Genomic DNA, 14,690 nt, shown 5'->3' with positions numbered 1-14,690 from the left:
AGAGAGTGATCTGTGTTTATGCCTGGTTCCCCTTAAATTTTACTTTTCTGGCATAGATAGGCTGAGTTTTATTCCAAGTGTTATGGGAATATCATTACCCAACCTTCTTTAGCATATTAATGAAAGAAATATGAAGGGAGGAAAAAAAAAAAGTTCCACTGCTCTGAAAAATACTGATATCATAATAGTCTACTGTCACATGAATTTAATAATATGATAGTATTGTTCAAGTTCACCTTCAACCCTTACATTCAATGAAGGAGAACAGTATACGGATCTAGGTTAGGAATAAGCATTAAGTATTTCCCTGGCTGTTGAAGATCAGTCTTTGTATGCATATTTTACAGGGGTTACAGGAACTGAAGGTGTATTTTATAAATATTCATTCACAAGAATTTATTTATCTGCATTTTCTCATTTTCTGTATAGAGGTATTTACTTGATACTCAGTTCAGAAGGACACATTTACTGGTTTAATCTATCTGTGTGTTCCAAAACAAATGTGCAGATACAGACAAAATTAATTTATCATGGCTTTCATAAAGTGGACAGCTAAGATAGATATGTATCTCTATGTCTATAAATGACGAGTAAATCGGAAGTAGTGGCTTTTTGCCAAATATCTGTATATGCATATATATACATTGATTTTTTTTTCCCCTCGCTCCCCACAATATTCTAATTAGGTGAGGTCTGCTGGTCTCAGCTGCCTTTACAGTTGACTTCATTGTCAGTTCTCAGATGGCCAATAGGGGTAATTTTGCATGGGTGACTGATTTCTTTCTTTCCATAATGTGCCCAGTTTCTACAGGCTTTGCTTTCTGCACACTGCTATATTTCACTGGTTTGTCTCTAAACCAGCCATATTTAAGGTATATTTGATTTGCATTACGGTTTTTTCTTTCATTTTCTTTAATAATTTGTGCTTTAAATTTTTTTTTTTGGGGGGGGTATCATGAGCAGCACATTTAATTATAATAACAGAAACGTTCAACAAATACGTCTGTTTGGATGTTATTCTATCTGGATCCAAGTAAAGCATTGCCATTCCAGTAATGTGGCAGAATTCAAGTTAACGAAGGAGAAATTTTTTACTTAAAAAACTACAGCTGTATGTTGGAAAATTGCACAAAATTTATGTCTAAAATATTTATGTTATGTAATGGTGTTTTATGAGGTTCAGGTTTTCTGGCTACAAATCCTGATGCAGTGTTGAAACTTACCTTAATTTATGTAAAGATTGTCAAAATGGCAATGAGAAAATTGAAAACATATTAGTGGTTTGTGACATCTTCCTAATGTTGCTGTTAGAGCACTAATTGGAGGCTATTTTTGCTGCTGTTAGTTTTTCATGTTCACAGGATACGAGGTCTGATCTAAAGTACACAAACACAGAATTTCCCTGTGGACATGAGTAGACTTTGGAATAGGTCCATGTTTGGTTTCCTGGAGTCCAGGACCACAAACATTCTTACAGAATACATAAATATTGGTCCTACAAAAGAGAAAACTGAGGCAATGCGTTGTGACTTGCAAAATATGTAGCAACTATGCAAGCACAGGAGGACTGAGTTTTATCATTAAAATGGATAGGTCCTCCCCAGGTAGAGAGCATATTAAGGGGGAAGAAAGCCACTATAGTTTTCAGACAGAACTTAAGACAAAAGAATATTTCCCTGTAAAGCTGTGAGGCTTATACAGTGCTAGTGTAATATGTGATTAATATATCTAATTGGTTTTAAATTCTAGGTCAGATAAATCAGTACTTCAGTGTCTAATTGTTCATGAACAATCTTTTTCCTGCTTTTTTTGTAAATGATCTTAATAGTATCTATAAGCAGAGATTTTTGAGATATTTATTTTGAATCAAAACAATACTTTTTCATTATTACACACTTCTGCAGCTCTGGCTAGACATGTAACAAAAAGCACTTAATGAAGGCGGGTGCTGCTGTAATATTTCTAGATTCTCTGAGTAGAAATAAGAAATACTGAAAGTTTAAAAGAAAACTACTTTGAAAAATTTTCAGAACAATTTTTTTGGTTGTTCAGTCCAGCAGCTGAATTTTTTGAATACTTTCCAAACCAAAAACTTTCTCAGAATCCTTTTTTTTTACAATGTATGCAAATCACAAGATAATGGTGACAAGATAATGGAGAGTCTTTTTTCCCCCTTCTTGAGAATTCATTGAGAAACCCAGCTTCTGTCCATGAGGAAATCGGATACATATCTTCAGTAAGAACCTTTTTCAATACCTCATACATTTATTTAATGCAAGTCTGCTTTATATCATCTGGGTGCCAAATTCTACCTGCATAATGTAATATAATTATTAAGTATCTCACATAATCAGGATGTCTACAAGTTTGCTCAGAAAGCAAGAAATATGTTTCTGGAATTTAACATTTCTCCAGTCAGCGTCTGCTTTATTCAGATTTGGTAAAATATAGTACTTAAAAAAAATCATTTTGCTGATGCTTTTTTACAGATGCAACTTATGTTAAACAATGTATCTGATATATATATCAAAATAGATATCAATATGTTTAATATGTGGGCTTTTAAGATTGTGCATAATCAAAGACTAAATAAGCAGAATATAGTTAGTGTACATTTTACTGTCAGTTTTCATCATCTTGGAGGCATACAGCTGTCTTCTGCCACAAATGACATATTCCCTCTTCCCTTAGCTCACTGCTGAGGGGTGATTGCCTCTGCTCAGATCCTATTTTTATTTGACCTGAAGCCAATTGCATATATTCTCTCAGACAAAACTGGACCTGGCATGACTTCTCTTCTTTAAAGCTGCCCTGTTGGAATGATTGATATTTGCCAATGACTGTCATACTGAAAATTAAGTCCTGTTCTTGCTTGATTTTTATATTGGTTTCTCAAATTTAGTGTTGGATTATAAATTAGACATTTTGATAATTTGAAAATGAAAGCAAATGAATGTTGGAATCAGCCTCGCAGGCTGGGAGAAATCTCAGTTTGTTCTTTGGAGATGTACTCATTCTTAGACAAAGTTCAAGGTCTTTGATATAACTGCTGTAAAATATGTAGGTCTTGCTGTGATTTTCCCACTCTCAGTTTTGGTTTTCAAAACGATCAGAAATAGAACAGAGGATGAAAGCCTATCAGCCAAACCAGCACAGTCCAACTTCATATTTTTAAGTCTGATTATAAGAAGCCTTTAGCTCCAGAAGCCTTGCTTGTCCAGCACTTATAATGTCCCTTGAGCAGTAGAAATGCTAATTAATGTTCACAGAGTTAAAACTCTTTAGCTTAATGGAGACACTTCTTTTTATTTTTGCTTTACTTCTGCTCTTCCAAACAGACCGAGTTTTCCTTTCACATTGAAATAAATGTAGGCCAAAACCCAGCTGACGTGATGATACCAATTTAGCTGAGTATACAGACTAAAACAGTGTAGTCAGTGTAGCATTAGATAATAGTTAAGATTGTGCTTTAAGTTGAAATGCTCCTTCAGTGAAGACAAGCCCTAAGAGAAAGACTTCAGAGAGCATAGGAAGCTTACTAGGGCAGAGACTAATATGAATGAAATTAACTGAAAGGAAAATGTCAGCTGTCAAGCCTCCTAGCTTGAGCTGCAATATACTGTAAAATAAATTTCCAAAAGAAATTGCAGAAGTAATGTTTTAGCCAGAAAATGTAAGACTGCATAAATAGCTTGTTAATTGATGGTCTTTGCAGTATATGTGTCTTTTAGTATAAATACTGTAATGTTCCTGCATGCGTTGCATGGGTCTGTAGATGATTGCTGCATGCAAATTCATAATGTTGTGGTCTTGCAAGTCAAAGCTGTGTTCAATCTCTTTCCCACGCAGGGAGAGTGACTCTTAGCAGCCATTATAACACTGTGCCAAGTCTACTATTTATAACTGGCCTTTTCGTGAGTTGCAACACTATTGCCCTAGAGTTCATTAGCTTTAAATTACATTTATTATAAAAGAAACTATATAAATTAATTTTGTCTTGTCCTTTCCAATGGATGTTTTCTGATCATTGTGTGTGAGAAATAAATCAACATCCATAGAAAATGGCTTTTGGAAGCAAGATTTGATATAGTGATTTGAATTTTTGTTAGTGATGGCTGAATTGTAATTATAGTTTAGAGTGTTTCCCATTAAAATTGCTAACAACAGAATCACCGAACATGCTTTCAAATTACTGTATGTGTTGGCTGAAAACTGTTGACTTCACATGTATATTACATTCTTTTATCACCAAACAATGTGTATATGCTATCAAAAGTAAAATTTCAGCATTTTAAGAACTTGTTTAGACACTTCTAAACATGCGTCCATGCTTATGCAGATATGATAATCATTACTTTTTTCAGCACATTTTAATTTTAAGTGAAATCATAATATAAATTAATGTACTAAAATATATTTACATTATATGTATTTAGTAATTGTTATAAACATTTATGTCATAAGTCTGTTCATTGTTGCATGCACACTAAAACCTCCTCTACTTTACAAATGACATGCCTACTTCTGTTGCCCCCCTCCCACTGTCACCTCAAACCTTACCATAATGGTAGGAATTTGAAATCCATGTAGAAGAATAAGAAAGATGACTGCACTTGATGTGCCATTTGTATACTATTGTTTTAAAGAAGAAATTATTGTAGTGTACATAACACGATATATTTTTAAAGGAGATATTCTTTGCACATTTTATCTTTGGAGCAATAAGAAATTGTGTCTTTCAAGCTCCTGAACAACCTTTCTCTTTTTTATAAAAAAATATACTGTTAGGAAAGAAAGTATTTTACATTTACAGGTTGTCTGTTTATAAAACTTTTTTTTTAAGTCCTAGGCCACCAATTCCTCTGTCTCTTCTTCTATCAGAAGAAGAAGCAAGCATAGTAATTCAGTCCTTCTGGAGAGGTTATCGGGTAAGAGTAATCTATAATTATTTTGCTTGATGTTGAAAACCGTAGGACTGTGAAGGCCCCAGGGAAAATCCTTACATAAATTTTAAGTAGGGGATACTATAAATAGCTGCTAAGACCCCCATGGTTCATTGGCTTTGGATGTTGCTCTGCCTTATGCCTAGTGACTACAATTTTTTCACAGGCATTTACGCTGATGTAATCTCACTGTTTTCCTCAACAACAGAAAATATGCTGAAATTCAATTTTCAAATGTACAAGTAATGCTGAACAATTTTAATTTTGTTTTAGTTGATCTTTGGCTAGTTGCTAAAGGATGAAGTGTTATTTTGCTTCATGCAGGGATGTTTGAGTGTGTGTGGAGAAGCACAAGGAGAAACCGTCAGGTCTGTTAAGAAATAAAAGCATAGAGAAACAAAGGACAAAAAAATGAGACCAAGAACGAGACAGGAGATGTAGGAGAGGCATGAAGGCTGTTAATCAAGGAAAGGGAAAACAAAATGGCAAGCAGGTGTTGCAAGCCATACTAATAACACAACACCAACACAATCCCCAATTTAAGGGGGAAAAGCAAGGCGCATAAAATAAATACAAAGAAAATCGGCCAATACAAATATTTTGGAGAGTAACAGCCATGCTAACCCTAGGGTATGAAATACATTATTTTGAAAATCCTGGACAGATTCTGTCAAATATTTCTTTGAAAGGCTCTAACACCTTAATGCCTCAGAAAGAAATGGACTTGAAATGCAGGTGACTTTGGTGACAAAGAAATGTCTTTGACTGCCTTTATCAAAAATTAAGCTTGTAAATAGCCTCCAGATACAGCAATAATTTGTTGTGATGGACAGTGAGACATCTCTATCTGTACGTCAGGTGTTCTTCAAATAAAAATCAGTATAAAACACTCTCTGTTAAGTTCTAATTTACTACTTTTAACAAGCATGAATATATGAGTGGGTACTATAATGTGCCGTGCAACCAAACATGATGAAATACCTTGAAATGATCTTCTTGACTGATAGATTTTTGTGACGCTTTCTGCTTGTTCGTTTTCGTTTATTTTTCTTTTTTTAAACAGAGATGGCATTGACACTAACATTAATTAGCACTGACAATATCACTGCAGGCATCCTTACAGCGGAGTATTGCAAAGGCAACCATTATCCCATAACAGTTATGTTTGCTGTACAGTGCAAGGTTGCTCAGATACCTTGTGTTTCTACCAAAGCTGCTGAAGGGGACTGTCCTTTCTTGCTACATATATTAACTTCAGAATTTTCACAGTAGTGTTGAGAATGATAAATACTATCATGTTAATGATAAATGAGAGAGCTGCTGAAGGGGACTGTCCTTTCTTGCTACATATATTAACTTCAGAATTTTCACAGTAGTATTTATCATTCTCAACCAGTTCCCAAAAATGAGAGAGAAACTGTACCTGTAAAAAGTAGGAGACATCAAAAGTAATTCAGACTATAAAATTAGGTGTAACATGTTTTAGCTTATTAGAGCTGAAAGAACTTGGGTTTCTAAAAATTAAAATCTAAATTAAAATTAGAATATAAAAGAAAAATCATTAGTAACAAGTTACTACATAGGGCAATGTGTTATCCTTGGGCTTGTAAATTAAGAGAACACTAAGCTTAAATGGGATTTCATGGCATTAATGATATATTATATTATGAAAATTTACTAAAGAATTCAGATGATTTGCTTTTAAAATAAGTAGCTCTGTCAGCTAACACTGATTTATTGTGGTAATAACTGAACACTTACAAATAATGTCCTTTTGCATTCTAAGGATATTATTATGTCAGTATTTTAAACTTTTTTCTGATGTTTTTCATTAAACCTTGTTATTCAAAGAATTTGGAACTTTTGCACACTATTATTGACATAAAAATTTACACATTGTGATAACATTGAATAATTAAACACGAGCACACGTATATATTTTACATGGCACTATGATAAAGGAACAGTATACTTCATCATTGGTCTTCTCAAGATACACTTTAAAGGACATAAAATCACGTGTCATAGGTACTTGTTTGAAAGATGGATGGAGAAGGATTCTGGACACACTGTTGGATTCCAGAAAAAGTAAAAGGCTTAGAAATCTGGGCAGGATAGTTTTGTCTTTAACAATGCTATCCCAAATGTGAACCTTTAAGTTTTTTATTCTTAAACAATGTCACATAAATTGTGAGAAACCACAGCACGTTATTTTTCTCATGCATGTCTTCTATGGACTCAGACCATTTTTGAGGTATTTCGTTAACCATATTGATCTAGGCAGCAGAGTTTATCTAGTTATATCACTAACTGAGCATCGTGTCTTCTCATGAGACTTCACTTGTTTCTGCCACATCTAGCTATCTGAGTGGCAATCCGTAAAAATGGATCAGGCAGTAAAGATTTTTCTATGCAAAGGGAAAAACAAGCTATAGGTACAGAATATTGAGAGCTTTTTGATAATAAAGCATGATCAAAACAGTACATTCATCCTTATCTGAAGCAAATTCCAGAAAAATACTTGTTTTGGTAGTAATAATTAATAGCTGCTATCAACAAAGTCCTTGCTACAATCTTTCATACAAAGACATTGGTGAGTACTCTGAAAATTATTTCAAGTTTAATCCAGAATTAAATTCCAGAACAAACAGCAGTGGAAACTACAGCTGCTGAGTACTCGAAGGAGATCAGAAAGGAAGATGTCATCTTGAGGGGCTCTCTTTGAGAGCAAAGAGGAGCACCCAAATAAGACTTGAGACAGCTCTGTCATTAGCATTCTTTCTCTTCGCTTCTCACCGACCTCTTTTATTGGGGTTCCATTCATCTGTCATGAGTCAAGGCAGTATTCAGTATCTCATGAAAACCCGTGGTTGATAGTTATCAATTTTCCAGGTGCTTTTCCAATAAAAGGTAGTATATTCCTTCACCCCTCTACTGCAGAGTCTGCGCTTAGTGCCATTGTTTTATGAGGTCTTTTTAATCTTTACAATTTGCATAACTATTCTAGACTGAAGGGATTTTTCACTCACACCTTTTCCTCTAATGCCTCTGGTCGAAGCTTTAGTGTTATCCTTCTGCTGTTGTGCAACATGTTCTCACTTAGCATTGAAAGCAGTTTATTTTGACTAAATCTTGTAATATCATGGAGTTTAAATTGGACAGCATGATGTAAATATTCAGTGCTATTTTATGCATAAATATTGTTTGAGCAAAAGTTAAATCAGAATTGAAGCAAGTTTATCTTTGTATCTTACAGAGTGTTGTTGTGCTTTTGCTGTCACAATTTATATTCCTTTCCAGAAAGTTGTGGCTACTAGCAAAGGCTCAGACCCAGAAGGTCACATCAATATTCACTGTTATTCACAGCAAGTGTAGATTCAATCCAAATGACTGGGCTAAGAGTGAGCTCTCACTTCAAAGACCCCTTCAGTGCTTCATCCATTGCTGGTCTGCAGGAGAGACATGTCAGTTGTTTGGACAAGTTTCTTGACTCTTTGATTATTTGCCTGGAGATTTTGCTGCTGAGTCACGGCTCTTTAATCATAGTAGAATTGCACTCTGATTACAAAATTTACTACCTTCTGAGAAGTTATCACTACTATGCAAAATTATTATCTATTAAGCATATTTGGAACTTGTAGTTAGTATTTTGTTAAGTTCCTGTTATCTGTTTTACTGCAGGTGGTGTATCTGTGTTCCTTTTTATTTTCTTTCACTTTTCTGAAAAATCACTTTGTTCTGGGAGCTCATGTTAACTGCTTGGATTTAATGTTGGACTATTTGTGTCTATCTCACTATTCCTTTATCTCAAAACCCTGTATTTTGCTACGTATTTCACTATACTTTCACTGTTTTATTTATCTAGGGAGAGTATACAGAATCGATTATACTTGCCTTTTATCTTTTACCTGTTAAGAGTTATTGTCTTCATTTTCAGTGTACAGAGATCACTGTGGCTCTGTCATGGCCCAAAATACAGATCTTACATAGCTGCAGTTGTAAATGGACAATTCATTTTTTCAAAAATTTCATGTTTAGACAGGCGTAGTAATTTCTCTGTCTTCCTGCCTCTTTTCTGTTACTGTCATTTATATGTCCCATAAGCATTTCCTTAACCCTTTCCTGTACAGATCAACTGACTCCATGTAATAGGGAATTATGGGTTTCATAAAAACATACATGACAGTATAAAAGAAAAAAAATGTCTCTTGTAAGCCTAAAGAAACTGTCCCATGTTTGGGATTATATTTTATTTTTGAAAATAGTATTTGATGAATTGAATAGAAAATGGTTTTGATTTTTTTGTATAAAAGAAATCACTAGTAACAGTAGTGATTTTTTTTTAATTTTTAAAATTTCATATCAACCTTGTAAGAGCTTCTTATAGCTTTTACAGAAGATAGTACAAAACTATATTAGTATAATGGGGTATTATTAGAGGCCTAAGAGGTATCCGATGTAAAGTCACTGAGTAAAAGTCTTGTCTGTCTTTATTGATCATGTAACCTTGTATTGTATTTCTGCTCTGCCAGTGCATTATCTGAAATATAGCAAGTTATCTTCTCCTAAGTGGATTGAAAAGTACTGTGGGAGTTCAGCTACTGTCTATCGCATTCTTCGCTGCACCACAAAGGAGAAATTCTGGGTGGAGAGAATACTTTTGATGAATACTTTTGTTTTCTTTAAGTGTGGTTTGGTTTGGTTTGGTTTGTAACTAGTGGAAAACTAAGTCCTGCTCTTTTGCTCGGTATGTATCTGAGGAAAGTGGGCGAAAAGCAGAGAGTAATGGAGCAGAGTAATAGAGTTCCAATCACAGAGCAAACTCATCACCGTATCATCTAAGAATAAAATAAATAAAAGAAATTTTCTAGAAAACGAAGTAGTTGGCTTCTTGAAAGCAAAAATGTGTCCAGGAGAAACCAAGCTTATTGCTGCTTGTTCCTACCATGTTTTTCAATTTCAGCCTGAATTACTGGGACATTAAGTCCTAAAACATCATGACATTTTCTATATGTAACATTTAGAAAAAGCAGAAACCGCATTTTTAATAATTATAATTTGAATATGAATCTAAGAGAATCACTTACCAATGTCTAAGCTAATACTTAGTATGTCCCCTTCCCACTATTGTCAGAAGGATGGTATCTATTCTGGATTTTTGCTCTAGCACTGGAGGTAGTGATTGTGTGAATGCCAAGGTAGACAACTGGCAACACACTGCTAATTAATCAAATCCTGCTTAGAATAAGTATAAGTAGCAGAGTGGTAAAAGCTGTTGATGCAAAGCTAGCTCTTTCTTATATTAGTAGGACCTACACCAGTACAAAAGAAATAATAGAAGAATTCAACTTAAATCTTAAATGGAGTCAAGGCCTGTAACTATTGCCATTTCATGTGGAAGCAGAATTATGCCCTTCGTAGGGGTGATTGACTGACAAAGAATAGATATCGTGTAATGCATTCCAATTACTTTAAATAACAGATTAATGGCTCCCCTGTTTGTGAAAATTGTACAGCTGGGATTGTCAGTAAGCTTATTTGGAGCTGACAGCAGGTGTGAATCAGTTTGCTGGAATAAATTTCCTGCTGTATGACCCTTGATGCTCCTCTTCTGCTCTATTATGTTGGTCAGTGTGTTGGTTTTATAGTGTTGTGGTTTTCTAAAGGCACTAATACCCTTCAGCATAATGCTTTAAATTTTGATTAACTCAAAGAATAAGTGTCTCACTGCAATCACATTCTCAGGAGTCCTTGGTAATCAAAATGATCCCCTAATTGGCGTATTTAAGTTTTCAATGGGGTTTGGCAATTATGTGGGGTTTATTTCTGTGTAAAATGAAAACTGTAAACCTCTGGGATTGTGCTTTTATATCAGACCCAGCAAAAAGGATGGATGCCACGTATTTGGCCCCCATTAAAAAAATTGTATCATCTTGGGTAACATGAACATATATAATTTTAGTTGCATTTTCTGTTTTCCCTTTTCCAGGTCCGCTGTGATAGTGGGATACAAGAGCTACGTCAGTGGCAAAAGCAGTTGAGAGAGGACAAAAACATTATTAAGAGAGTGAAAGAATTCTGGACTAAGCAGGAAGCCAAAGGTAAGTGAATTAAATTGTGTATTTTAATTATTTTTTTTTTTTTTTTACATTGTGTTGAATTTTTATACTTTGAGTTGTATTAAAAAATAGGACACATGGTAGGACACTAATCCCAAGTGAGAAGAGAAAGTAATGTCTAATGGAAATGCCTGGCTGTTTCTTTATAGTCACTACGTACTCTAAGTTAGTTGCCTGTAGAGCTGAAAGTGGCAATGAAATGTACAATACAGGGCCAATAATTTCAGAGGACTATGACAGTGTGCTGGCACAGTATTTCCTAGGGCAGAATCCGACTTCTACCAGCTACACAACATGTAAATACTGATTTTTACTAGATGGGTTGTAGTACAATTTTTCTAAACTGTGGGATTTCTATCTGGTAAACGTTCTACTGGCATCTTCCTGTCGTTATTTATAGCAGAAGTTGGCCTGTACAGTTCTAAAAAAAGAAAACAAACCCAAACAACCCAATATAGTTGCCAAGGGAAATGAGGCCAAATTAAGAACTGACACTGTAATATGTTTCCTTTTTGCCCTGATTGTGGATAAGCCGTTATTGACAGGGCCAAAGTTATCATTCACTTACTCAGGCATAGTGGTATAATTATGATTATCCGCCCAGCCTCTTTGTAGCTAACGCAGGAGCATTCACTAGCTCCTCAACCAGCCTGTATTTTATCAGCCTCTGTGGGCTGAACTCAAATGTGATACACGGAGGGGTGAGAATTACACATCAATAGATGGAGGTGAGAAGACGTCGTTCAGCTATGTTGTTCATGTTGAAGAGAGGGAAAATTATGTTGTACCAGTCACCATTGTGTGGTCCTTCAGTCTGATGGCACTGTCGCAGATGTGTTCTCCGATGGCCTATCTTTGCCCAGAACTACGTAAGAGCATTCAGGGTGCAGTTTCACACAGTCAATTGGATCGAACTGAAAGCTGCCGAAAGGGTTGATCCCACTCTGTAGCTCTTGCATCAGCTTTAGGGACTGTGTAACTGCACCATGGGTTTGGATCAGTGAGGGGTTTTGGTATGGGACAGGTTAGTTTTCCACAATGTTGTTGCCGCATGATTGCTGTATCTAACACAAAGGAGAAAGTGAACTGAGGAAAGAGAGGTAATGACTTTCAGCAGCCCACAGCTTGGTTAAATTGAGCAGAATATGAGATGGTATTCTCATACCTGGTTACTGTTCATGGCTGAGGAAATGCAAATCTCCAGTTGATTGGCAGGAGTTAAAAGCCAGGAGCAAGTCATGGCTTAGACCTCTTCAGCTCAGTATACAAAAGCACATCTGTCAATGCCCTCATTCTGAGCCTGGTTTTCATGGGACTTTGCTGGGAAAGGAAAGGCTTATATTTGAGTCTCTGCAGGGTGAGAGAGTTTAGAATCAGGTTTCTGTGAAAGGTTTTAAAATGCCAAGTCTTGGTCAGTTACGTAACTACTATCCAGAAAAATCTACAACTCAGGATTTCAAGTGACAGAAAATTGCTGATGTGCAATCTGGAATTAGGCAGCTTAATAGGAGGCCTCTGTCCTTTGTGTTGCCCAATAACCTAGGCAACTTTTCACTCAGCATTGAGTATTTGTGCTGCCTCTATAGACCATGCCATTGTTTCATTGGTTTACCTTCAAGTGCCTGATTTCTACACATTTAAAGTCTAAACTGAGACATTGAATATGTCCTGCTGGGTCTTCACTCAAATGTTTTTTGCTTTCCTTATTCTCAATGCAACTTAACTGTTCTTTTTAATTAAATGGATTTATTGTACTCATGCACAGATATGAAATAGGGTGTTCTGGAATTAAGTGTTTGACATCCTCACAGTATGCTTTATTTTAGAAACTACAGTAAGACTATCCATACATAAAGAGTACTTATTAACATCACTGCTGTAGCAGTCGGAGCTTGCTTTAAGTGACTAGAGCCTTGCAATTCTTCAATAACTCTAGTCGTCAAATCTTTTGTGGCTATTGTTAATTTCAAAACCATCCTGCTTTTTAATAGATGATACAACTAAAACTTCCCAGTGAAACATTTTAATTATAAAATAGTCCATGTCTGTAAATGTCAAAGGAATTAACAGCAGTCAGGTCATTAACCTGATGCACTGCAATTATTCTTTCACTTTTTATTGTGCATCCATTCTATCTATCATTACTTACAAGTAGATCAGGCTAGAAGGATGGCGTGAAAGTTCCACATATTTCCCTTTCTGCTTGCAATCTTCTTTTGAAATTTTTGCCTAAAGGTGAAAGGAGTTTCTCATATGTGAAAGGAGAAATCTGTTACTAGTAAGGGTCATTATAACAACTGGGATTACAAAATAGCCCCTTGTTTTCAGCTTTCCTTATTTTGATGTTTTTTTCTTCACACAAAATAAATGTAATAGGCACTTGGGGCTAATAATAACATTTTAAACAAATGCTAGATGTTTTTCTTGTGTGAAATCCCAGCCCTTCCAGATGGGCTACTTTTTATAATACCTGCAAAGACAAAGTTATAAATTGATAAATTCTCTGTGTTTTCAAGCTCCCCCACTGGCAAATCTTTGATTCCCTAAACTTCGTTTCTATCATTTCCTATTTGTACTTGCATATCTGTTGGATAGCATTAATTTTTAGGACATCTACTCAGGGTAATGTTGCAGTTACACTGTGTTCAGTTTGCTGTCAAGCCTTCTGAAGTGTATGCAGAACACCAACTAATTCTGCAACCAGAATTGGATAAGTAGGTATTTCAAATGGATATTTTCTAATGAACACAGTGTAATAGTTATAGTATAAATCTTTCCAATAAATATATTAATACATGGTGCTATTGTAACACAATTTCTCTTCTATTGTGTGAAGTGGAACAGTATTTAAACCCACTCTAACACAACAGCTGTGCCGCAAACTCCAGGCAGTACTGGGAGCAAACATTTTAAATTGTTGCTCTGGATTTCTGAAGTAACCCACATGTTGTCACATAACATGAAGTGAATCAGTGGCAAGTCTCATCCTCTAGGACAGCGTTCACTGTTAAAAAACTGCCTCTGTGTGCCTCCTCCTTTAATCCTCTGCACTGCTCACCTGCCAGTCTTCATGGTGGTACAAGCTGGCACCACAGTGTGGTTTAATGTTTGTGATTGAGAGAATCGTGTTTGACTACTGCATCCACCGTGTTCCCTAGGGCCTGGACAACCTCAGCAACTCCTCCTGGCCGACCTATGCTAGACAAAGCTCTTGCACAGAGGGAGGTCTGTCTCCATTTTGCTGCTTTCCCTGTGATGAGAGATGGTGACTGCAGTAGCAGCTACTGGGTAGTTCTGTGGTTTGCAAGTTTGCAAGTACAAGCAAAAGCATTTTCTTGTTGGAGGTACTTTTCCTGCCTGAACAGCCATTCTTAGTGTTCTCCAGGGAAAATGTGTGAGCTGGATTGAAGCTCCTACCAGCTAGCTTCAGCTGCATCGTGCTATTTAATGGAAAGTGCCCAGTAAAATCTGCTGGCATTATAATATTGCATGATTTATACTGTATGTAGTATACCCTGAGTTCATTAGAAAATATCCAGTGGAGAAATCTACTTTTCCAACTTGAATTGCAGAATTAGTTGATATTCTGTGTATGCTTCAAAATGCTTGACATTCTTCCAATGTTCCT

The 14,690-nt window shown here is 35.7% G+C and overlaps 1 protein-coding gene across 1 annotated transcript in view; it reads left to right on the top strand.

Annotated features, from left to right (window-relative positions):
- The window catches only part of IQCK (IQ motif containing K), a gene marked incomplete at its 5' end in the record, with an annotated part of 25,415 nt that extends 13,416 nt beyond the window's left edge, over positions 1–11,999 (top strand). The window contains 3 exon segments of the mRNA XM_009698850.1: positions 4,844–4,928; positions 10,933–11,044; positions 11,785–11,999. Of these exon segments, the coding sequence (XP_009697152.1) occupies positions 4,844–4,928; positions 10,933–11,044; positions 11,785–11,999 (412 nt within the window).
- Positions 12,000–14,690: the final 2,691 nt, after the last annotated feature.

Source organism: Cariama cristata, unplaced genomic scaffold (genome assembly GCF_000690535.1).
Source record: "Cariama cristata isolate BGI_N322 unplaced genomic scaffold, ASM69053v1 scaffold37164, whole genome shotgun sequence".
NCBI classification, from domain to species: Eukaryota; Metazoa; Chordata; class Aves; order Cariamiformes; family Cariamidae; genus Cariama; species Cariama cristata.
Note: the sequence above shows the minus strand (reverse complement) of the source record. Positions and strands in the feature narration are given on the sequence as shown.